General features: G+C 42.7%; 1 protein-coding gene across 1 annotated transcript in view; it reads left to right on the top strand.

Annotated features, from left to right (window-relative positions):
- TLL2 (tolloid like 2) overlaps positions 1-26,775 on the top strand; it is a 2,328,887-nt gene that overhangs the window by 861,320 nt on the left and 1,440,792 nt on the right. Inside the window, exon 4 of the mRNA XM_078643121.1 lies at positions 397-567. Coding sequence (XP_078499247.1) covers positions 397-567 — 171 coding nt within the window. The remainder of the gene's footprint in view (positions 1-396; positions 568-26,775) is intronic.

Raw genomic sequence — 26,775 nt, 5'->3', positions numbered from 1 at the left:
GAAAATGTGGTCTCACGGCTACACTGACGACCTTGGAGCTGGGAAACAAAGGGTCGAGCCTCTGGGTCGACCCCACATCCTGAGATTCTGGGCAAATCACTTAAACTCCCCGTGCCTACCAAAAAAACGAATGAGTCCTTGCGTAACGTAACTGGTGCTCATGTAAAGCGCTCCAATAACTTCGGGTCGAGTTCGCGCGATAGAAATATGTAAAAAACAAAAACACTTTTTTAGTAATGGGAGGAGTTTAGGAGCTCAGATTAATTGAGTAACTTTGGTGAGAAATCCTTATTAGAAAGCTATCAGTTCCCATAGCACTTATCTCATGATGTTTGATATTTTGATATATGGTGCGAACCTAGAAAGCTTTAACTGTCATATACCTCTGTTTTACAGATTTTAATGTGAATGCCACCATTGCAAAAGGACAAGCTGCCGATATCAGTAAACCACTGGAATCCCCGAGGCAAGAAGTACCTCAAAGAGTTCGACGAGCTGCAACATCAAGGACAGAAAGAATTTGGCCTGGAGGAGTTATACCCTACGTCATAGCAGGAAACTACACTGGTTGGTACAAAAAAAAGCACAAGCACAGTCCAGTTAAATTTTATTGGATTAGGTCATCATGTTTTATCTTCCCATGGAGATCTCTTTAAAAGCAGTCTTTTATACATTTGCAAATTGCAAAAAGTTTAATAAGCACGAACGTATTTAAAATATTTAAAAATATCCAACCATCTCTAATGGTACACTTTAAAACTGAATGTCATTATTTGATGTATGTGTATGTAATCAATGGAATAAGAGTGATACAGTGTAAATTGTAGAGTCCAAAGAAATCCTGAGAGGAAAGGAATAATAGGCAGAAATGGTGAAATATTTCCATGAGTAAGGCGAGCTACACAGTGTTTACACCAGATGGGGTTTAGCGCCTTGGGTACGTTACAATAGCCAGAAAACCATAAATGGTGGAGAAATAGCATGCTAGTTATTTGTAAATTATACGCAGTCTCTTATTTTATTCTCTCCTGCCAAGTGTCCATGTGAAGCTACCAGTCCTGTAGAGCCACATCTAAACTGTAGTCTGAACGTTCAACATGGTGGATGTCGGGCATTGTCTATGTCTGGTACTCTAGGCCCCTCTACAAGGGAAATGCTCTGGCTCCCTTGCCTTGAAAGCTAGAGGGTGTGGAAGGAAAGGCGTTTTTACCCTCTGGGTCTAAATTTCTTCACTTCTAGGAGGCAAGTGCTGCCTAATTGGAGCAATTTTTATCAGAAACACTCCAAATCTGTTATCACTACAACACATCCATACATCAAAACACTCTTTTGGTGATAATGCAAATCCCTAACTATACCAAAAAAGCAGGAGGGAACCCCTACCGTGCTTAGCCTATCTCTCCATGCCAGCCCCCAGGGGATCACCCACTGGGATTCAAAGTAGCATTCTTCATCATAGAGTCCTCACAGTATACTAGTGTATCTCAACGGGCTCAATCTTAATAGCAACCAAAGCGGATACTAATGGTACCCTTGTGAGATCCTGACGAAAGCCAATCAGCCCAGTGAGACACCGGTGTGATGGCAAAAAGATACAGAGGATTCTAATTTCCTTAGTTCATCCCCACCTATTTTTAAATCCGTCATTGTGCCCTTTAAAAATAAAATTAACCCAGAGCACCTTAAACTATTTTAAATATAGAATCCAACCCAATAACCAAAGAGCTCCCTTGGGTGCCAAGGTTGAGGCCGTCCAGATACACTAGGTTTCTGGACGAGAACTCCATGATGAAGCGTGCCACTTGGAATCCCCATTGGTGAGAGTCCTTTTAATACCACAGGTGGATCACCTTGGGCTGGCATGAAGAGACAGACTAAGCACGGATGGGGGTCCTGTTTTTTTTTGTATGGTTAAATGTTTGAGAAAGGTATCTCATCACTCTCCCTCCTTCCAAATGCACCTGTTGCACTAAACATTAAAGAGCAAATAATAATGTATTTATAATTATATTCCTTTCATTCACTTGATTTACGGTACAAAAAAACGCAACTTACAACATTCAAAGTACTGAAAACCTTCACACATTAGGATTCATTAACTTGCAACATACAATCCAGCCATCATTAAACGCATACACAAATGTATAAAACGGCACACAAAAAGAAATTCTGCGGAGGTCTCTGAGTGACAGACATGCATCTGCAGAAAAAACAGTTGTGAATGTGGTAAGGTAAGGCGAAAGCAACCAATGTACTATTTTTAACCTGTACCCGCCTAGTAGCATATCCAAATCACTACAATTATTTTGTTAAATAAACATTGACAAAGCCAGACGGTCTGACTTTTTGCAAAGGGAAGTATTACGTAAAAGAGAGGTGACTAAGTGTTACCCACAGGTGTCTTAGAAAGAAAATCCTTTCATGAAGCAATAACTCGGACACAAACATATGGAGGTTGAGAATAGCTCTGCTATACTGAACAGACTGCACTAGCAAAGTTAAGGTGTACCCTCCAAAAAGAAAGTTAAGAAAAGGAGCCAGAAAGTGAAGTGAGCATTATAAATGACAAATACAAAGCACATTCACCACAAAATATTAATTGGTATATACGTTTGCCAAATGGACATTATTTTAGTTTCTAGTGACTAACATTGTGTGTTTGTTATGACAGATCATCCAAACAGCACACGTCTTTAACAAAAAATCCCACAAATCAGCAGTTTACATTTTTAATGCCATCAAGTTTAAATCCTGAAATGACAAATTCTGACACTCAGTTATAAACTACACACCGTGTTGTATATGCAGTCTGGCAAGAAGTCTACGTTGCATAAATATAACCTTTTGTTATCACCAACTAACCCATAGGCTTTATCCCATTATCAATCCTATTGTTCTTTCTCTAGCCTCCGCTTTCCCTCTTCGTCCCTGCGTTGTACACATAATGGAATACCCAGGCGTCTGCCCTAGAATGTTGGGGACAGAACGCGGGCATTGTTGTCAAGTGACTTGGAGGTGTCAGTTGGCAATACACCTTCTCCAACTGTAACTGGCGTCCGACTTTCATTATATTAATCTACTTGATGGCTTATCAATCAAACCGGAGTAGAACACAAATGGGAAAAATTTATCTATCCACTAAATTCCATGGTCATCGGAGCAGTGATGATTCACAACAAACACATGAAAGAGAAAGACTAAAGGAGGCTGATGCTAAATACATTCTACATAATTCTTATTGCAAGTTTTAATAAATAATGTCTGTTTTAATATCACAGGCCATGCTTCAATAGATGTTACCAGACTAATATGATTCAGATGGGAAACAGCCTTTAGCAAACAGTCTTTGCCACATATCCTTTACAACACAGGTTAGTTTTCGTGCCCTTAGCATGCCTGCCTTTACTACACATGGTAATTATTGGTAAGTGTATGTGTGTTTATGTATCTGTATCTGTATCTGGGACCCAGTGGAAGGCAATTTGTCAAAACGCGTCAGTGCGGGATTGTAAACAGAAGGACTGTGTAATGCCAATTGTTAAAGCCAAATAAATATGAATTTTTAAATTGACCTGAAAAGGCGAGTCGGAGTTGGTGTTTGTTGGATGGGTGCCGCCGGATCCGGTGTTCAAGAGGAGGAACACTAAAAGATATATATATATATATCCTACTGGCGCTGGCGGTCGCCAGTAGATAGTTATAGTTAGGACGTAGTTTTCATAGGAAAAGCGTTTTTTGATTTGCCAATATCTTTGGCACCGTTTGACGAGTCTTCGCGAAATTTTCAAAAAAATGATTCACTCAGGTCAGGTCCTGTCTTGAAAGTTTCGGGGTGATTCGTCAATCGTGGCCCGAGAAAAAAGGGATATCCCAAAACGCGTTTTCTCCATGTAAATTTCCATAGACATGGCTGAACGGAATTACACCATTTTTGGCAAAAAGGTAGCTCTTGGTTCAGAAAGCACCCTTTTTTTTTTTAAATGGTATAAATCCATTCTGCAATTGGTGAGGAAGTAAAACTAAAAAATATCGATATCTGAGCACCGAGGAGGGTTTGCGAACTCTTCTGAGCACGAGCTCAATTCTGATTGGCTGCTAACACTCTAATCCAGAATGTGTTGGCAGCCATCTTGTTACTCGGTAATGAGTCACAAGAAAACAGTAAAATAAAAGGTGAAAAAACAAGAAAAGGGGACAGGGTAGAAACACCTTGACCCCCTATGCCTGCTCAGAGGGTGCCACAGGGACCCCCACGGTCAAAAAAGCATTTTTGTTGCAAAATCGGCAAAATTCGCACGGGGGTTCGCGCATCCGGTCGTTTTTTGTTTTTTTTAAACAAGCTTTGTTTTTTAAAGCCCCCGGGTGGGCCAGGTCCCGGCAGTGCTGTTTTATGTAGCAGGGGCCTGCAGGGGCCCCGGGGATGCCACCTCCATGGGGCTTCCTTGTAAAAATGTGTGGGAGGCTGCTGACCCCCACTCTGCCCCGGAGACCGCCACCTCCGTGGAGCAATCTTGATTTATGTGCTGGGGACCCCACGGGCCCCATAAGCCCCGAGGACGTCACATCCCAGGGGCTTTATTTTATTCGGGTGGCCTCACAGTCCCCCCAAAACCCAGGGACTGCCAGCTTCCCAGGGCTTTATTAAAATGGGGTGGGGGGCCTTGCGGGCCCCACCAAGCCGCAGTGAACACCACCTCCCCGGGTCTTTTTAATTAATGGGGGGCCTTGTGGGCCACACAAGCCCTGGGGACCACCACCTCCCTGTGGCTTTGTATTCATTGGTAGGGGGCAGTGCGGCCCGCCGCCTGCAGCCGTCGATGGCCCTGGGGACCACCACCCCCCAGGGCCAGCTCCTGCAATGTCCCAGGGTGCCCACCCCCGGACATTGCCGTTTGCAATGACAGGGCGGGAGCCATTGCAAACACTGCTTTGCTTGTTGAAAGTGAGAGAAGAAAACTTGCTCTCACTTCCAACAAGCAAAGCAGAATTACTTTTGGGCAAAGGGAGCTGCATGCTAGGAGCTCCCCTTGCCGAAAAGCAGTGCCAGCTCCCGCAGGAGGCAGGGAGCCCGCAGGGACCGTGAGGGTATTGGGGCTCCATCATGGATCCAACATATGGCCAGACCCCAGGGATGGAGTCCCTGGGCTAGAAGTGGCCCAGGGGAGGGGGCCACTCAGCCCCCCCTCCCGAATGGAGAAAAAGATTAAGGCCAGGCCCAGGAGATGGGGTCTGCGTCCCCAGGGCCTCAAAAATACTAAAAGAAGGGGGCCGCACAGCCCCCTTCTAAAAAAAAATGTATAAAAAAGAAAAGCCGGCTTCTTGCCGTAGGTCCCGCCCCCTCCCGGCACCACTCTGCAAACGCCCCCCCCGGCACGTTCTAAGTTGGGGGATTAAGTTCCCTTCATTGCTGAGGCTCTCTGGGGGCCAACTAACCCTCCAGACACCTCCAGTAAGCCCCACACAGCTGGATTGCAGAGAGGTGGTTCGAGGCCACGCCCCTTTTTACACATCTCTGCAAACACGCCTCTTGGTGCTCTGCTGGTGGGGCGATGAGGTCCTCTTGTGTCCTGAGGACCTCAGGACACAAGTGGACTTCATCCCCCTAGCAGCAGTGCGCCAGGAGCTGCATTTGCAGATTGGTGTAAAAAGGGGGCATGGCCTCGGACCTCTCTCAGCAATCCAGCTTTGTGGTGCTTATTGGAGGTACCTGGTGGGCTAGTGGACCCCCAGGGGCCCTCATGAGGAAAGTGGACTTCATCCTCCAAGCAAGAGCGTGCCAGGAGGCGCATTTGCAGAGTGGTGGAGAAAGGGGGCGTTGCCTGTGTCCACCTCTCAGCAATCCTACTGTTTGGGGCTCAATGGAGGTAATAGGTAATCTAGTTGGCCCCTAAGGACCCCTAGCAGTGAAGGGGACTTAATTCCCCATCGAAGAGCATGCTAGGCAGCGCATTTGCAGAGTGGTGGGCAAAGGGGGCGTGGCCGGTAATGAGAACTTAACAATCCTGCTGAGTGGTACTTACAGAAGGTAATAGGAGGGGTAGTTGTCCCCCAAGGATGTCCTTGGGGGCCAAGTACCCCGCTTGTTACCTCCAGTAAGTCCCACAAATAGGATTGCTAGGACGTCTTCAGAGGCCATGTCTCCTTTCTCCACCACTCTGCAAACATGCCTCCAGGCAGATTACGGGATGGGAGATGAAGTCCACTTTACTCTTGAGGGACTTCGGGTACCAAGAAGCCTTCCTGGTACCTCTTGTAAGTCCTACGCAGTGGAATTCTTGAGCACTGGTCGGAGGCCCAGTACCCTTTCTCTACCACTCTGCAAATGCGACTCCTACTTAAAGTAGCATGTTTCAGCACCTCTGACTGTTTTTAATCCCTCTGCCCTATTATATACTAGTGCCTTACAAGGGAGGTCATGCCAACCCATAGTGTAACCTAGTGTATGGCGGTGTTTTCACTGTATTTTAAGTGTCTTTTAGAATTGCACTGGCTCTAAGCCTGTTAGTCAGAGTCAGTTATCACCAGTACCTGTCAGCAAAATGTTGGGGGCACAGGATGACTTTGCAACAGGGCCTCTTTCTACACCTCTGGTTGTTCTTTCTGCATATCGTTTGCTTCTTTCTGCACCTTTCTTTGTCTTTTTGGACTTTTGTTGCTGCTTTCTGCATTTCTCTTGCTTCTTTCTGCGCCTTCCTTCCTCTCTCTGCACGTCATACCTGTATAGGCATAGATAGAAACTAGCATTTAAAAAACCTTAGAAAATCATTGAAAAAAACATAGGTTTCAGGGACGTAATAGTTAGAAATTATCATTTAAAAAACCTTTGACATTCACAGAAAAAAACATAGGTTTCAGAAACTTCAATCCCCATCCAAGAGCGCGCCAGGGAGTGCGTTTGCAGAGAGGTGGGCAAATGGGGCATGGCCTGTTATGAGAACTTAGCAATCCTGCTGTGAGGTACTTACTGGAGGTAATAGGAGGGGTAGCTGGCCCCCAAGGATGTCCTTGGGGGTCAAGTACCCCTCTTGTTACCTCCAGTAAGTCAAACACAGTACGATTGCTAAGACGTCTTCGTAGGCCATGCCCCCTTTCTCCACCACTCTGCAAACATGCCTCCTGGCAGACTACAGGATGGGGATGAAGTCCACTTTACTCTTGAGGGACTTTAGGGGCCAAGAAGCCCTTCTGGTTCCTCCTGTAAATCCTACGCAGTGGAATTCCGGAGCGCTGATCGGAGGCCCAGCACGCTTTCTCCACCACTCTGCAAACGCTACTACTAGTTAAAGAAGTGTTTGCAATGTAATTCGTTTCGCATTTGCGAGAGTTTGAGCATTTGGCATGGTAAATGTAAATGTTTTTTACTAATGTTTTTTGGAGTGGATGTACGTTGTATGTAGTGGAAGTATGTGGTATGTTGCACAGTGAAATTATGTTGGTAGAAAGTATGTGCTATTTAGTGTATAGGAATTATGTAGAGTGGGATTATGTGTTATGGAGAGTAAATATGTGGTATGGTAGTCTGTGGTGTGGAGTGGTAACCTCTGGTTCAGTCTTCCTCATTTCCATAGAAGCTCAACTATGAATTCAGTGAGACAACAAAAAGAAGGAATCACTGAGGAGCACTTGTGGACCTAGTCAGAGGTATGAGCAGGGCCACTGGAATTATGCTACTGTTTGGCTGCACCGACTTTCACACAATTATACATTATCTGCATTAGCCACATAATTCATCATCTGCTCCCTAATCTGCAGTTTTGAACAAAAAAAGCCTTGTTTCTAGCTCAAATGGCTCAAATGTTACCAAAAATGCAGCGACAAGTGTTATAGCATGGTGGAAGGCCATTTGCAAACCTAGAAAGATCACCTGTTACTTATGTTAAACATGGGTGTTAAATTGGTAGTAATGGTGTGCAAGCCACTCTTGCTTCCTTTTTGCCCCTCTCCTGCCTCTTTTTGCACGTCTGTTGCTTCCTTCTGTACCACATTTGCTTCCTTCTGTACCCCGCTTCCTTCTTTCTGCACTTTTCTTTCTTCTTTCCATACCTCTCTTGCTTCTTTTGGCACCTCACTTGCCTCTTCAAGCACCTCTGTTGCTTTTTTCTGCAGATCTCGTGCCTCTTTCTGCACCTCACTTGACTCTTTCAGCACCTCTGTTGGTTCTTTCAGCACTGCTCTTGTTTCTTTCTGCACCTCACTTACCTCTTTCTGCACTTCTCTTGCTTCTTTCTATACCTCTGTTGCTCCTTTCAGAAATTCTCTTGCCTCTTTCTGCACTTTTCTTCCTTCTTTTTGTACCCCTCCTGCTTCTTTCTATACCTCTCTTCCCTCTTTCTTCAGCACTCGTGCCTATTTTTGCCTCTCTGTTGTTTCTTTCTGCACTTCTCTTGGTTCTTTCTGCACTGCTCTGGCCTTTTTCTGCATCCATTTTGCCTCCTTTTGTACCTCTGTTGCTTCTTTCTGTACCTCTGTTGCTTCTTTCTGCACTTCTCTTGCCTCTTTCTGCACCCCTCTTTCTGCACCTTTCCTGCCTGTTTATGCACCTCTCTTGCCTCTTTCTGCACCTATGATTTAGAGGTAGTTTTAATCCCCCTGCCCTCTTATGTACTAGGGCCTTACAGAGGAGGTCATGCTAATCACAGGGGTACCCCAACACATAGGGGGTCATTAGGATGTCGGCCACTCTTGTTTTCGCCTCCGCCAGATTAGGATGGCGGAGGGGATGGTGGCGGTGAGAAACACCAACCCGCCTGTTTTCCGCCCCGGTCGCCTTGCGGCCGGGCGGAAAACGAGTAACATGGAGGTGGTGTCTGTTAGACACCGCCCGCCATATTACTATGGGCTTTTGTCAATGCCTTTCGCCACGGAAAGGCATGCAGTGTTAACTCTGGGGGCCCCCTGTGGTCCCCCAGAGTGAAGGCCAAAGGGGGGTGGCACAAGGGGGGGTACCTGTGGTACCCCCCTGCATTTGCATAATCAAAGCGGCAGGCACCGCGCGGTGCCTGCCGCTTTGATTATGCATATTTAAAAGTGCTATTTAAGCATTGTGGCGGGCGGTGCTGAGAGCACCGCCCGCCACAATGCTTAACATGCAGGATGTGCCCGCCACTGTGGCGGGCACATCCTAATACCACCCCCGGGACCCCCGCCCTTAAGGCGGGCGGTCCCGCATACCGACAGGATGGCGGGCGGACAAAGTCCTCCCGTCATCCTAATGACCCCCATAGTGTTCCCTAGTGTATGTAGGTGTTTTCACTGTATGCTAAGTGTCTTTTAGCATAGCACTGGCTCTAGGTCTGGTTAGTCAGTGTCAATTACCACCAGTACCTGTCAGCAAAATGTTGGGGGTACAGGATGACTTTGCAACAAGGCCTTTTTCTGCTTCTCTGTTGCCTCTTTCTGCATTTCTCTTGCTTCTTTCTGCACCTTTGTTCCTCTTTCTGCACCTGTCCTACCTCTGGAGGCATTGTTAGAAATTAGCATTTAAAAAACCTTTGAAATTCACTGAAAAAACCACAGGTTTAAATGACGTTATAGTTAGAAATTAGCATTTAAAAAAACCTTAGACATTCACTGAAAAAACCACAGGTTTCAGGGAAGTTATAGTTAGTTGGACATTTCACTCATACAAAAGCAGAGAAATTTGTCCGTTATAGTTAGGTGAGCAAACTATAACTCGCGCCCCTGCAATGCACCACTGATGAAGTCACATATTACATCATTCATGACATGGTCAGTGACATCACTGATGACATCACTGGTTTTGTACAAGTGAAATGTCCAACTAACTTTAACATCCCTGAAACCTGTGTTTTTTTCAGTGAAAAAAAATAAATATATATATATATATATATATGTATATATGTATATATATATATATATATATATATATATATATATATATATATATATATATATATATATATATATATATATATATATATATATATATATATATATATATATATATATAACCTACTGGCAGTCGCCAGTAGGTAGTTATAGTTAGGACCTATTTTCCATAGGAAATCCGCAACATTCTATTTGGAATAACTTTGGCGCCGGTTGACGAATCTTCGCAAAATTTTTAAAACTGGTGACACGCTCTGGTCCACTGCTATCCTGAAAGTCTTGGGGTGATTCGTGAAGTGGGGGCTGAGAAAAAAGGGGGTCCCAAAACGTGTTTTCCCCATGCAATTTTCCATATCTACCGCTCATCGCGGCTACAGCTTGAACGGCTGAACGGAATTACACCAAATTTGGCAAAGTTGTAGTCCTTGGTTCAGACTCGTTCTTTTTGCTTATATGGTGTAAATCTGTTCAGTAGTTCCTGAGAAAATTACTATTAAACGTGCATATATATCTATGGCCTCGGTGGATCCGCATATCTTGCGCGGATTATAGGCGCACCGTCTCGATCATGCGCAGAATGTTGATTGGCTGTGAAGTGGTTGTCAACAGTGTTGGCAGCCATTTTGTGCCTCGGTAGAAGCGAGGATCTAGAAATTAGTGGAACAAGTGTTCAAAATGTGTAAAGGGGCAGGTAAGAAATATTTTGACCCTCTAGACCCCGAGGGCCCAAAAAAGATTATTTTTTTTAAATGGAGAAATGTGCGGTGAGTACATGGTTCTACCGTAAAAAAAATAAAAATGAAGTGCGGGCTCCGGTGCTTGTTTAAAAATTAGCTACGTGGGAAGGAGAAATACCGGGGTCTAAAATATTGCATTTGAAGCGGGGGCTGAGAAAAAAGGGGGGTCCCAAAATGTGTTTTCCCCATGCAATTTTCTATAGGAACCGTTCATCACAGCTACAGCCCGAACGGCGGAACAGAATTACACCAACTTTGACAAAGTGGTAGTCCTTGGTTCAGACTCGTGCCTTTTGCTTAAGTGGTGTAAATCCGTTCAGTTGTTCCTGAGAAAATTACAATTAAAAATACATATATATCTATGACCCCGGTGGATCCGCGCATCTTGCGCACACTCTAAGTGCACGTCCCGATCACGCGCTAATTGACTGTCAAGTGGTTGTCAACATTGGAAACCAGGCAGTGTTGGCAGCCATTTTGTGCCTTGGTTGAAGCGCAAACCTAGAAAATAGTGGGACAAGTGTTCAACACTTATAAAGAGGGCATGTAAGAACTGTTTTGATCATCTAGACCTGCTTAGGGGGTCCCACAAGGACCCCTAGGGTCCAAAGATTTATTTTTTTTCCTGGGAAAAACGGAGAAATGTGCATGGATCCGCCGTAATAAAAATAAAAATGGAGGCTCCTGTGCTTGTTTAAGAATTAGCTACCTGGGAGGGCCAAATCCCGGAGTCTAAAATATTACATTTGATGTGGGTCTAGAGAGGCCCTGTAGCCCGGGGACCGCCATTCCTCGATGCTACAAAATAAATGGGTGAGGGAGCTCAAAGTTTTGTCTAACCCCAGAGGATTACCACCCTCTGGGGCTTTTTATATTTTGAGAGGGGGGCCGCGTGGTCTCCATTCTGGAGCAGTCGAAAGCCTTGGGGAATGCCACCTCCCAGGAGCAGCTCCTGCTGTGTCTTTGGGTGCCTACCCCCGGGACACTGCTGTTTGCTATGGCAGGGCGGGAGTCGACGTTCCTGCTGTGTCATAGCAAACTTGAATAACATTGTTAGAGATTGCAGAGCACTCCAGTTGTCTCTTTCATAAACCAAGTTTTTCCAAATTGTAGGCTGTATGGGTGCTGTATGCATGCCACCTGCATTACGTGAACTGCCCTCTGTCACGTCGATAATTCAACATTGTGGAAGGAGCGATGCTGCACTCCGATCTAGGTGCACAGCTGTTAAGGTAGTCTCAAATCCTTTTCAATAACTCTTTTACTTTCATCACAATAACTCCATGTAATCCCAAACTTTTGTCTTCAAACCGTTTTATTTTTCTAGATCTTAAAGCACGTGATATGCGTCAGTTTTACTGCTTCTCATGCATCGGATATGCCCATCCAGACCTTTTTCCGTGCACGTTTTTTAACAAAACATCCTTGGTTGCAAATATATAAATCACCCAATGCATTTCGGACTTCATTAAGTCCTTCGTCAGGGGTTCGCTGCAAAATTAAAAACGTGGGAAGAACATTGTCTTGTTGCGAAGGTATGAGGTTTTTTATATTACTTCAGGGGAAGGTTAAGCTGAACATATGAAGGGGGAGGTAGAAGCGAATTGGAGGGTAAGCACTGTGATGTTATTTGAGGCAAGGGAAGGTTAAAGACATACGGTTTGGTGGTGTGCTCGAGCATTCTTTAAGTTTCACTACGGAGGCAGCTGTCTCTGGGTTTAGAGGGAAAGCGCTAGAAATCGTAACATAGTACTTAAGCTGTTTGAACATTTACATAAATCGTTAGTAGATTTGAAGTTAGATTTTAACACCCACCCGCTTGAAGCAGCACCCGCCGCAATGATAAAAATGTAAGTTGTGCATTTGCATGCACAAAGCGGCAGGCACCTCGCGGTGCCTGCCACTTTGTGCAGGCAAATGCAGGGGGGTACCATAGGTACCCCCCATGTGCACCCCCCACCCCCCCTTCACCCCTGGGGGCCCGCAGCGGGCCCCCAAACACAAATCCGTATGCCTTTACACGGTGGAAATGCCGCCGTGTAAAGGCATCTTTCTGCAGACATCCTAATATGGCTGGCGGTGTCTGATAGACACCGCCAGCCATGTTAATGCTTTTCCGCCAGCCATCCTAATATGGTGGTGTGTCTTTCAAGGCTCCGCGGCGGATTTCCCGCATCCTCCGGGCCGGCGGTGGCTTCCGCCGGCCCGGTGGATGCGGGAAATCCGCAATCGTAATAGGCCCCTTAGTTTGTTTTCCTCTCTGTCATGTAGAGGATCCTGGGTAAATATAACGGTTTCTGTACAGCATGTACCTTTCAACCCTACCCCCAAACTGCTTACTGCCTGTTACCATAGTAACAGTTCATAGATCACTTAAGTGAGCACACAGGTTACAAGTTCACCACGTAATGTTGCTAATCCAAACAGTTACTATGCTGGAGTTTTTAAAATGTTCTATACTGTCGAACTTGGTGCTGGAAATCAGTGTTCGAGGCTCAGAGTTGCGTCCACATCCTGTTATTGTAGAGTAATGACGTAATCTACGCGTGCCTGAAAATGCACTGTAAATACGGTGCTCATGTAAATTGCTGATATAGCTTTGGGTTGACTATGCGCTATATAAATATGCTAAAAAATGTTTTTAAAAAGGAGGAATAGCCCACACTAACTGTCAGAGGGAAGATGGTTGTATACGCTATTTATAGCACAATATAATGTGGTAGGGCGCAGGAGCAGCATTTTAAAAACCTAATAAATACACAGACACAGATAGATAGTTGAAGTGCATACGGGCACGTGTGCTCAACTCCATTTTATTACGTTGCTGTTGGTAAGAAGTATATTAGTAATCATGATATCATATACAGACATTCAGTCGTAAATGATTTATGACTTCTGCTGTAGATAAGTAGGAGCACTACATGTGAAATAATACACAGAAGATTCTATCGTAAAGGGCTCATTTGTTGTGGTGCACTTGGGTAGGGTCGGTTTGTTTGGAACCTGCGATGATGCATGGTTCAGGCAGACCACACTGGTAAGAATGTCTTTTGGCTACTGAATTTTGCCTTAATAAGGCCACGTGGCGATTATTTATGATGCACTGAGTTAGTGGTATGTATGGTGCTCAGTGTGTTGCCTACTGGACTGCATGATCTGTAATCACGATTGAAATAAAAGATGAAACATGCATGGAATACTTTGTTGAAATATGTATGTTTTAGAGATATTATAGTTCAAGTTGTGACCTGTGATGTCCGCAGTGTAGATTACCATTGAGTGTGCCTTTGCACTTGCAGCATGAATTTTGTTTTTCAACTAAACCTAGAACTGATATAAAAGAAGTTTTTAAAGGAAGGCTACTACAGGGATATTGTGTAGGTTTGAGGGACGTTATGCTTTGTTTGGTAATGCACTCTATAAATAATGAATGAAGAATCAGTTGAATTCTGCCTGAGTTATGCCATGTGGTGATGAATTATGGTGCACTCAGTTAGTAGTACCTTTCGGAATGAGCTTGTTCATAACCTGTCATAATGTTTTTTGGCTACTGAATTTTGTCTTAATAAAGCCTCGTGGTGATTATTTGTGCTGTACTGAGTTAGTGGTACGTCTGGTGTTTAGTGTGTGCCCACCCTGCGATGATGGGTGGTCTGAACGGGCTGACTGTTGCATACTGGACTACATGTACTTTGAGGGGAAAAAAATGTACCATGGAAGGTTATCAATTCTTCAGCAAGAAAATGATCAGAATCAGATGATTGTTCTAGTGGTATAGCCATTTTTGTCTCCCAAAAAAATATTCAGGTTTCCAATGAAGAAAAAGTGTGATTCCAATTGTGACCTATGCTGTCCACAGTGTAGACTGTTATTAAGTGTGCCTTTGCACTTGCAGCGTGAATCTTATTATTCAACTAAATGTATAATTGATATAAAAGAAGTTCTTAAAGGAAGCATAAAAAAGGGATATTGTATAGGGTTTGATAAATGTTATACTTAGTTTGGTATTGTACTCTGCAAATAATGAATCAACAGTCTAATTAATTGTGAGCTCTGATGACTGCAGATTAGGCAGGAGGCAGCGGTTAGCAAGAGCCCACAGCCACGTGGCGTTGAGTAGAGCTGCACAGTATTGGTAATTTAGTGTGTGTGCAGCCAGCGATGATAAGTGGTGCACAGAGTTAGTGGCACCTGAAGCAACAAGGTTCTGTGGAGCCTGCGATGATGCGTGGTCCGAGCAGGACGCACTGGTAGCAAAACCTTTAAAATCAAGTTTTCTTATAAATACTGGTTGTCCTTTTACGGGAGTAAGTTGCAGTAGATCTCCAAAAACTATATGTGTTCTTCAAAATAAGACATCTGACTCAATACGGTCACGTGGCGATGAATTATGGTGCACTGAGTTAGTAGTAGCTTTGGCACTGAGCTTGTACGTAACCTGCGATGATGCATGGTCTGGGCAGGTCGCACTAGGAGCAATGTTTTTTGCTTAGTGAATTTTGCCTTAAGGCCACGGGGAGATGACTTGTGGTGCAGTGAGTTAGTGGTACCTGAAGAACTCAGCGTGTGCGCACCCTGCGATGATTTGTGGTTCGGGTGGGTCGCACTGGTACAATGTCTCTTGGCTACTGGAATGTGTCATGTGCAATCGCTATTCCACCTGAATCGTGAGCCCTCACAATGTAGATCGAAGGCAGTAGTCATCATAAACATCAAGAAATTCTTTTTCTCATATCCTTTAAGAAAATCTGAGGACATAAAGTACAATTATCTCTACCTTAAATATATCAAGGCTAAAATTCATGTTGTCTGTAGTATAGATTCAAAGCCGAATTGAAGTTGTGAACCCTGCTATCCGCACGTTAGATCGAAGGCAGTACTGAGCACAGATATGGATAGATGATTTTTGTCTCTTATTTTAACAAAATTTGAACACATACAGTACAATTGTCTCTGCATTAAATAAATCAAGGGTGAATTCCCTACTGTCCGTAGTGTAGATGGAAAGCTGAATTCAAGTTGTGAACCCTGCTGTCCGCAGTGTAGATCGAAGGCAGTAGTTGACACAGAAATCGAGGAATGCTTTTTTGTCACATACTTTAACAAAATCTGATGACATAGTGCAATTGTCTCTGCCTTAAATAAATCGAGACTGAATTCAATGTTGTCTGTAGTGTATATCGGCAACTGGTATCAAGTTGTAAGCTCTACTGACCGCACTGTAGATTGAAGGCAGTAGTCAGCACAGATATCTACAAAGAATTTTTGTCACTTATTTTAACAAAATCTGAGGACATAGTGTACAATTGTCTCTGCCTGACATAAATCAAGGCTAACTTCAATGCTGTCCGTAGTGTAGATCCAAAGCTGAATTTAAGTTGTGAACCCTGCTGTCCACAGTGTAGATCGAAGGCAGTAGATGATATAGACATAAATCTGCGGTGCTGTGGCGCTGAGTTCGCAATGGGCCTGTATCGTGGAAGCACGTGATCATGGCGGCACCCATGTGGCAGGGTGAGGACCTTCGCTGTGGTGGAGTCTCTTCTCTTTGCAGAAGTGAACCACGCCCAAGACGTAGGCTAATTATTTATAGTCTTATGCTGACTTTACGTACGTTGGACCAGCCCACTCTGCTTCTGCTTCAAGAGGGGGTACAATACAGCTACATGACCGATATATTCCCCAGTATCTCAGATAATATGGTTGCTTCCACTGTGCAGTACACTACACGTATCAATAGTATATCTACACACGGAAAAGTTTTTGGTTTCTATAGTAAGTGTGTATAGCATTTCACCGGTAGTCTTGGCATTGTGTAAATTATTGTTGATGTGCGTGTTCCTTCCCTTATACATAGTTGGTTGCCACATCTCTGAACATTGAGCTAGTGTGCTGTTGAGGGGATATATTACTTTGGGAAGGTCTGTTGTCCTGTTTTGCACTGCCTCTAAGGTAGTAGAGGTGGAGGGGTGAGGAGGGGTGGTTGTAGTGGTGGTGGCGCTGGGAATTGTGATTTTGTTGGGTGTTGGAAGTGTATAATTAGTATCTCTATCACATATTGCTCTTTAAATATGGGTGTGAGTTGGATGTAATTCACACAGTACGTACTAGGCGTCCTTACACTAGTTTAAAGGTTGATGTTAATTTTAGTGGTAAGTGGAACTATTGCCTGTTTGTTTAGGTAGCATTGCAGAGTTGGTTTCTTGTTGAAAATATGGGTAAATGGTGAACATTATAATTAGGAATTGTCATTTAAAAAACCTTTGGAATTCACTGAAAAAACCATAGGTTTCAGGCAGGTTATTGTTAGGAATTATCTTTTAAAAAGCCTTTGAAATTCACTGAAAAAAACCCATAGGTTTCAAGCAGGTTATAGTTAGGGATTATCCTTTAAAAAACTCTTAGAAATTCATTGAAAAAAACATAGGTTTCAGGGGTGTTATAGTTAGCTGGACATTTCACTCCTACAAAACCAGTGAAATTCCTCCATTATAGTTAGTTGTACTAACTGTAACTCTCGCACCCGCAATCCACTGGTGATGATGTCACATATTACATCATTCATGACATCTCAAATGACATCACTGATGACATCATCCAGTGAATGTGGTTTGGTTTGTTATTTAAATATGTATTATATATATAGCAATCTGCAGTTAACAATCAGTGGATATATACCTATCTTGATGGAGGATTTAGTAGCAGTGTGATTGACTGTTTGCCTGACTAATTTATAGTGTCTCACTAAATATATTGGATAGTGACTAAACTTTGTGAATATATGTATTACTTTGTCAGTTGTCGTGTAAACTGTTACACCAGTTGGTTACTAGCTATGTGAAAGTCTATATTAGTTATTTATTACTTAACTGAATAGTTCTATGGGAGAGTGACTGTGCGGTCGCCAGTAAGTAGTTCTAGTTAGGACCTAGTTTCCAATGGAAATCCACAACATTCTATTTGGAATAACTTTGGTGCTGGTGGACGAATCTTTGCGAAATTCTCTAAGAAAATGGCCTGCTCCGTTCCGCTTCTTCCCTGAAAGATTGGGGGTGATTCATCAAGTGGGGGCCGAGAAAAAAGGGGGTCCTAAAACGTGTTTTATCCATGCAATTTTCCATAGGGACCTTTAACCAGGGCTACAGCCCGAACGGCTGAACGGAATTACACCAAATTTGGCAAGAAGGTAGAGTTCGGTTTGCAGATTGTGCTTTTTGTTAAATGGTGTAAATCCGTTCAGTATTTTTTGAGAAAATCAAAAGTAAAATCATAGTGATATCTAGAGACGAAGTACTGTACACGTACAGAAATCCGTACAATTACGAGCACGAGCTGCATGTTGATTGGATGTCAACTGTCTGTCAACACTCCAACCCAGGAAGTGTTGGCAGCCATCTTGTGCCTCTGTAGAACCGAGTCACAAGAAAACAGTAAAACAAAGTTGAAAAATAAGAAAAGGGGCTGGTTAGAAACAACCTGACCCCCCAGGCCCGGTCAGGTGGTCCCACATGGATCATAAGACCCCAAAAAATTTCCCCCAGAAAATCGCGGGGTACGCGTATGGTACGCGTTTTGGGAGAAAAAAAACAAAGCCCACTTTATTGTTAATTAGCTCCTGGAGGGGCCAAATATCCGGGCAAATTCTTTTTCATAATGGGGGGCCCAGAGGGGTCTCCCTGCCTCGGGGCTTTAACTATATGTATGCGGGGGGCTCATGGTCCCCCCAGAGCCCCAGGGACCGCCACTCCCTGGGACCTCTTTTTATTTAAAAAAAACTGTGTTGGGGGTTTCAAGCCCCCCCACACGCCCGGGGACCACCACCTCCCAGGGGCTCTAATATAGAAAATAGGGGGAATGGACCACCCAGTCACGAGGACTACCACCCCTCGGGGCTATTGAATGTTGGGAGGGGGGCCGCGCGGCCCCCTTCCTGGAGCCTTTGATGGCCCTGGGGACCACCAACTTTCAGGGCCGGCTTCTGCAGTGTCCCGGGGTGCCTACAGTGCCACCTTATGCAGTTACCAGGGTGAAGAAAAGCAATGCCGGCTCTCGAAGGACGCGGGGAGCCGGCTGGGACCGTGGGGGCTTTGGGGCTCATAAAAACAGTACTTTTCAAAACTAACTTTACTGGTCAAAAAAAGAGCTATATTTCTATGATAGTATGTAAAACTTTCCTTTTTTTTCTGCACCAGTTGTACTCTCTACGCATGCGCAGCCTCGTTTCCAAGCCCACGCTTCTTTGTTTTTCTTCACGTTCGCCAATTAAACCTCTCCTCATTTCAGGTATTAAATTTGCCGCTTTCTTTTTCCAGGCCGTGTGTGTCATCCGCTGCTATACTTTTGTAATATATTAATAATCGTATTCTATCTATATTTATTTGAAACGTATTGCCGATGCGCCAAACGTTGATTACATACTCCGTCCACCGCCATTTTAGTAGTTTTCCTCCTTTATTTTTATTACACCTGTTACTTTCATTTCACCCTCCGCCTTTCTTGACTGTGATCCATGAGATTTCGTGCCACAGACACCACGGTGTTTGTCCTTGGCCTCTGATGTTATCAGACTTGGTCACACGCATACCTAAAAACTAATTTTAAGCACGTAAGTCATAGCCATTACAACGCGTGTCCGTCGCCACAAAGCCATTACCATGCTTATTTGTTTATGATGTGTGGTAAATGTATACTAGTTGTAAAAGCATGCGTGGTAAAGCCATATGCGTGTTAATGGCTTCATGATGACGATCACGCGTGGTTATGACCACGTTATAATGGCCGTTTCCCCCCCAGGACACAGCAGGAACCAGGTCTGGGCGTGGCGGACTCCAGGGCATCAGGAAGTAGGCCACGCAGCCTCCTTCACACAATATAGAAATCTCCGGGGGTGGTTGTTTTCGTGGTTTGAGGGGCGTCATTGAGGCCCATACACTTAATTTTGTAGGGGGGTAGGTTTGCACGTGAAAATGCCGCAAGAGGTTTGTAAATATGGTACACATTGTTTTGTTTTACTTTCATTTCCTTTCTATGTTGTAGTCCATCCAGAGAAAATATAACTTATTGTATAGCCAGTATTTTTCAACCGTACTGTCAAACATCTTACTATAGTACTTCAAATTATAAATATTATTTTTGTTGTGGACCGTCACTCCCCCCTCCCAAAAAAACACAAGTATATCGTTTTTTTAATTAACTTTTATTAAAAGAACAACTCTAAACGTATCTTAAAGATAATATAATAAACAACTAGAAAAATAACTTTAATAAAACAGTATTATAAACAAATTGTGATGTGGACTACAAAAAAGACGTATGATAGGTAATCTGCAAAACAAAAAAGAAAATTAGTGTTTAAAATTATGTTGATAGGATTAAATAAGGTCAAACATTACAAGTCAAGGTAACTCTATGATTTTACGTGTACAGTGTGCCTGGTACATTTCACTTCTGTTATAGTCCCGCGTTCAAGTGGTATCTATATGGAAGTGCCTACTGCATTACTGACACGAAAGTGGCGCAACAGGATTGTAAATGCGCCAATTTATTTCTAATGCATTTAATTGGAGGCATTGTATATCTAGGCCGCTGTGCTCACCTTGTATAAACACTGCGGCCATCAGAATTCACAACTTGAATTTAACTGTGCTTCTACACGTCAAAGTAGACAGCAGTGTCTATAACTTTAAAAGTGAAAGAGAAAGGATGTCACAGAGAGTGAGAGAGAGAAAACAACACTAAAACTGTGAGAGAAAGTTATAGATGTAGCAGTTAATACAGGAGAAAATACTCATAGCTCACCTTTTGCCTCCGTTGTGTGACCACGGATGTGCTGCTTCAGAGTACACCCTCAACTTGCTCGATATGTAACATCCTACATAACAAAATCGCTTATCATCTGCAAGTCTATACTCCAAATGTAGAAGAATCATTTGGGTGAGTCTAGGTCTTGCTGCAACATGAAATCGAGTACTTAAATCTGTACATAAAATTGAATATTTACCTGAAAAAGAGCCAGAAAGTACAGATATTGTGAAAACAAATATATTGGATACATATTATCCAAATAGAAGTCATCATCTTAAGAACATTTGTCTCTATGAAGTGCTGCAAAACTATATTTTTAAACAGAATATTACAGAAAACATCAATAATGGTATATGTGCCGTAATTGGTTCTGACATTAGAGTAATCACCGTAAACAGAGTTGCGAAACTCCTGACAAAGTGAATTTTAATGTAAGTTCTTAAAATTTCGTATTTAGACTATTGCACCTCATTAACTCGCAGAGTCTGGAGTTGAGAGTTTTTCTTGAAAAGTCAGACGCAGATTTACAAGCTCCTTCCGTCACTTTTCCCATGTTAAAAGTGACACAAAAGTGGCGCAATAAGCTTGTAGTTCTGTTTCTCAGACTGTTGTAACCTATCTGTTGTCACTGCTCTGAGGTAATTATACATTTCTACACAGTGAAACTGCTGCACACTACCCACTCTCTCCTTTCACAAATAATTTGTTGTTGTTTCGGAAACAAAATTCTTTGCTCACCTAGTGCCATTGGCATGATTCAAAGAGGGTGCTCTACGTGTCGAAGCAGCCTTCACTGTAACCAAGAGAGTTCACCACTTCAACTCCGATAAGGTTTTATACAGCAGACTGGAGACAGCAGCGACCAACATTTTAAAAAAGAAAGAGAAACTATGTGAGAGAGTAAGAAAGAGAAAGAGAGGTAAAAGGACATTAAAATGTGGGAGAGACACACACGATGGGGGGGGCCTGAAGCCAGAGGCGCAACCACAGTCAAAAATATCGGGGGGGGCTAGAAACAAAATTCGGGGGGGGGGTTTAACTTCAAGGAAAAAGCAGAGTGGAGCTGCAGGGGCCGTAAGCGGGGGGGGACATCAAAGCCTCATTAACAAGCAAAAGGTCTTTAAGAGACCTGTGAAGTACTCTGGTGCGACTGTGTGTGGGCCCAGGAAGCTGTCTCATCCTAGCTGAAGCCCCATTACCCCAATGGGTGTTGCGAGCCTGCTGCATACTACACATTCTCTCCTTTCGCAGAAAACGTATCATTCTTTTGGAAACGAGCTTCTTTGCTCTCTTTGTGCCATTGCCGTCATTCAAACAGGGAGCACTACATGTCGAAGCAGGCTTCTCAGTCCTTGTTACAATGGCCACGCATCATCGCAGAATACACGAACGTAGAGCTTTGTAAGTTTCTTTTGGGGGGGGGTGTCGTCAATTTGTAAAACACAACCTGAAAGATAAAAAGGAAGTTAACGTGTGTATTTTTTTCATGAAACAAGAGAGGAAATAAGAGAGTGATTGAAAACAATACTCGCAGCTCACCTTTTTGTCACCAGTGTTTTTCACCACGTGCCGGATATAATCCATCCTGAACCTCTACATCTAAAAGATAATAAAAGAAAGATGTTATGATTGCTAATTGTTACTATATTAATTTGGAGTTAGATAACTTTGCGCTTTTATACACATTCCTTCTAACATTTCTATGAACTGTCTGTATTGGTAATATCCGGACATTTCAGCGATTATAAAAACGTTCCTGCTATTGGGGGAAAAAATGTATACGTGTGTTCGTCTAAAACGCTAAGTCGCGTTTTTGTATCTAGTCTGCTACAACCCTGGTGCCCTCCGATGCTTAGTCAAGCCTCACTGCTCACCTCTTCGTGGAAAAGACACCTTCTACATGATGTAGTCCCGATCTCCAACAAAGAAGTCTCATATATGGTGCCGAGTCTTGATATCTCTATGGCTAATGACATACTCGTGCTTTCAACATCATCATCGCAAGTTCTTCACCCGCTCAGTGCTTCGGGCACCACTAACTCAGTGACCAAAGAGGCGACGCATGTAGTAGTGGGCCCCTTGTTCAGTAGTTTGGGAACAACTCTAAAATGGCGTACAACACGTTCTTTTCATCTTTTTTGTACATAGGGTCACGTGTGTAGTGACAAATGTGCTGGATGGGTGTGGTGTGGGTGTATACGAGCCATGAGGGAGTGTGTGTGCCGATCCGACAGCTAGCCCTGGAACTAAGAAATCCCTTATGGCTGGTATACACCCAACCACCCACACCCATCCAGTACATACGTCACTACACATGTGACCCTATCTACACAAAAGACGGAGCGTACAATGCCCCCACGGTCCCGCTGACTCCTCGTGACCGTCATGTTCGAATATAGCATTCGCAAATGAAATGAGAAACATTAGAGGTACAGGGACTGATGGTGGGCGTGGTGGGGCGTGTTGTGCGCATGCGTACCATTAATACACATGCGTTGAGTGAAAGGGGTACACAGCTCGATGGGGTCCACTCCTCTCTAGACCGGCTTTGCTTTTACACATGGGGAGATGCTAAGTTGCATGTGGAAATGCAATCTTGTTTGAATTTTGAAAGTGAGAACAGATTTCACTGTTGTGTCTTTCAAAGTTCAAACTAAGTTTGTTATGGGAGGGCAGGAGCCGCAAGACTTCCGCCTTCTCATAGCAAACAGCAGTATCCCAGGGGTAGGCACCCTGGGACACTGCAGGAACCGGTTCTGGGCGTGGCGGTCTCCAGGGCTCTCGAGGGCACCAGGCGGAGAGCCACCAAGCCCGTGTCACACAATACAGAAATCTCCGGGGGTTTGAGGTCTACACACATTTAATTTTTTAGGGGGGCCGAGGACGCGCAAGTGGCGCAAGGGGATTGTAAATGTGGTACAGTGTTTTGTTTTACTTTGCTTTCCTTTCTGTCTTGTAGAGGATCCAGGGTAAATATAACGGTTTTTGTACAGCCAGTACCTTTCTGCCTGTTACCATAGTAACAGTTCATGGAACACTTGCGTGAGCACAGAGGTTAGAAGTTCACCACAATATGTTGCTAATTGAAATAGTTACTGTGCTGGAGATTTATATTTTTTTTCATAGGAACCGTTAGTCGTACAAGAAGTCAGTGCAAAAGATTTGTTAGGGATTACTTCCTGTTCGGGGAGTATTAGGGTAACGTGCTCTAAGCGGGACTTTACGAAGCTTAATGTTCATTGGCTGTGAAGTATTAAAAGTAGAAGGTTTGGCAGTCATTCCTTGCTCGTCTGTGGAACAACATGGACATTTTATTGGCTAAAGTGTTCCGAGCACAAGTTTGCTCCTTATTGGGTGGGAACGGTGCACTGTTGTCAGTGATATTGTGATGCATTTTCCAAAGGAGTATAGGAAAAGAAATTAGTAGAGGGCAGATTAGGAACACTATTAACTCTGTACAGTGCCCATAAGGTGGTGGAGAGGTATTATGAGGGAAACAATTGTTTTTATATGTTTCAAGGGCCATTTATATAATTGCAGTGTGGTGTATAAATCACGGCGGAAAAATGAAAGTGTCTATCGCTGTTTTTTTATCAAGTTTGTGGGTGACATACTTCTTAGGAGTACTATTTACTTATAATGTGGTGTTTACTTTCCTGATGGGGAGGTGTGGTTGTGCAGCAAAAAAATTCAGTGTAGGTTTGAAACAGTGTTTATTAAGCAAATACAAATAAACTTTCTTCAGAAACTGTCGCTGTATATATGAAAGGGGTGACCATTAAAAATGGAATTTCATAAAATATCAGTTAAGCGTGGCTATATCCTTCTTTTTTGTGCTACAGTTTGTAAAAGTGTTGCCCCACATTCTTGATGATGTAAGAGGGCATCAGTTACTTTTAGATAAAGTAGAATAGAAGTGCTACAACAAACACTCCCGCACTACATTATCTCAGATCAAGAGAACAAGCAAAAAACAGTTAAATATAAGTGATTTCATATTACATAGAAATGCATGCATTATTATTTTTCAAATTTGTATTCTGTACAATTCAGGAACGTGCTGTCGTAGTGCTTAGAGGTTGCAGACTGTTCCGCTAATAAATCACATACTCACTAAAGAATATATAGGATGGTACTCTTATAATATAAAGTGCAGGTCCCATATATTCTTTAGGGAGAAGGTGAATAGGAACCGCAAATAAGAATAGAAATTAGAAAATAACATTCAGAAATGTAGGGTTTATTAAATATTTAAAGTAACAAAGTATGCATGATAGCTATATCTTTTTGTTCTGCTGTTTCGTAAAATATGTTTCTTGAAAAAAATATCTGATCAGGTATTTTTTTATATTTGAAAGTTATATTATAGATGGTGCTGAAAAATCTCCCATTCCTCTTCTGTAGCAATAGGACAATCTATTATAACATAACAATTGATACCATTGTTACAGTAAAAAGTAAAGGAAAATAAAGTTATGTATTTAACAGAACATCCATAATGAAATACTTTCGAGCAGTAATTATTTACTGAACTTCTTTTCTCCGGGAGGTGAAAAAGTTTGATCTTCGTGGTGACGGGTCATAAACTCCTCTGAGATCATGACGGTGAGAATAAAAATATGTATTTTTTTCACAGCACTTGATCACAAGGGGAAAATAGACTGAAAACCACAAGCCGGTAACGTTGCTTACTTATCGTTACTCTTTGTGACGACGGATCGTCAACTCCACTAAGAACACCAAGACTGTTAATGTTATAATATACATATTAACAATATGTGATCTCTAGGGTAAAACACAATAACAAGTGGAAGATGGTGACGTTAATTGTAAATTTTTAGGGTTTGCGTCGACAGGTCACCAACACCTCTCAAGCGAAGTACAGTGTCAATATTATAATATAAAAAGTCACCATATATAAGGTGAAAAGAGCCAGAAAAGGAGCAATGTTTGTTATAATCTGTTTCTAAAAACAAGCTGCTGACGTTGGAGAAAAAGCGAAAAACATGCAATACATTTTTTTTCTAGATATAAATGTTTAAATATTGACAAATAGCCACAAATTATAACTAAGTACTATGCATATGCCATATTGAAACAACTTCGGAATATGTTTGTTGACGCGAAAATGGAATCCGATGCTAGAAAACGGAACCTGCAATATAGAGTGGCGACTCAGAAATAACTCGCAAAAATGAAACTAATTGCACAGTAGGTGTGGTTTATATAGTTTTTGGTTCTTTAATAGTCTACGGAAGGAAGCTGTGGGTCCGCCTATTTAGATGGCACATTTTGCCGTTTACACGTGCTCACGTTTTAACTGTTTTTCTTATGCACATGTTCGGAAAAGTTACAAACTGTGAAGCTGTAAAGGTTTCGATTTCGATCATAACACGAATAAGGTATTATTATCCACATTCGTTAGAGAGTTTAAAAAGTGTTACTCGTTAAACTGTGTTCTTTGCATTTTCATGATGAAAAACATCTCAACAGAAGGCATTAAAAAAAAAATATATCGTTATCATTAGAAGAAAAAAAAAGGATTAATATTTGTTATTGTTCTGCTTCTTAATTTAAAAAAATGCTATCATTTGTAAATCATAAACCTATCCTCGGAAAGGTGTGCTGGCGCTTGGGGCGTTGGGAAGATTAATAAATAATAAATGCCCTTTTCTATGCACCTGTAAACTTGGCTTTTAAACTTTCAATTGCCCAGTCTGTATCTTTACACTTCCTCCAAACATTCTGCTACTACTACTTTAGTATTGTAGTGAGCCATACAGCAGTATGTGTTTATCTATACACTGTTTTAAAAGTGAAGCTGCTATATATTCAGCTAGACATTCTCCTTGCAGAACTGTAAGCATTCAGTCAGTTCCCAAGTAGTCATGCACGAAAGTAGGCCTTAGGGCATGAACTGCTTCAAATCTGTATAGACTATGCATGCACTCTTGTATGCACCTGCAAACTTGCCTTTTAAACCTTCAATTGCCTAGTCTGTATCCTTACAGTTACAATAAACACTTTCACACTTCTGTTTCAGTATTGTAGTGAGCCCATACAGCACTATGTGCTTCTCTATACACTGATCTAAAAGTGAAGCTGCTATACATTCAGCCAGACACTCTTCTTGGAGAATTGTGTAATTGCTTTTAAAAGTAATATACGATTGTTAAAAGTTTTAAAAAAAACTATTTTCATAATTACCCTAGATAATGTGTTTTGTTAGAATGTACATGAAATATATAAATATATGTTTTTAAACAATTAAAAACATTTGCGCCTTTCGCGTACGAGGCACCGTACATGACGTCACACTGAAGCTTTGATGCGATGCGTAACGTCAAAGCGTATTCGTAGCGTATGCTCGGGTACGCGCTGAGTA

This window comes from Lissotriton helveticus, chromosome 5_1 (assembly GCF_964261635.1).
Source record: "Lissotriton helveticus chromosome 5_1, aLisHel1.1, whole genome shotgun sequence".
NCBI lineage: Eukaryota > Metazoa > Chordata > Amphibia > Caudata > Salamandridae > Lissotriton > Lissotriton helveticus.
This window is presented reverse-complemented; position numbering and strand designations above follow the sequence as displayed.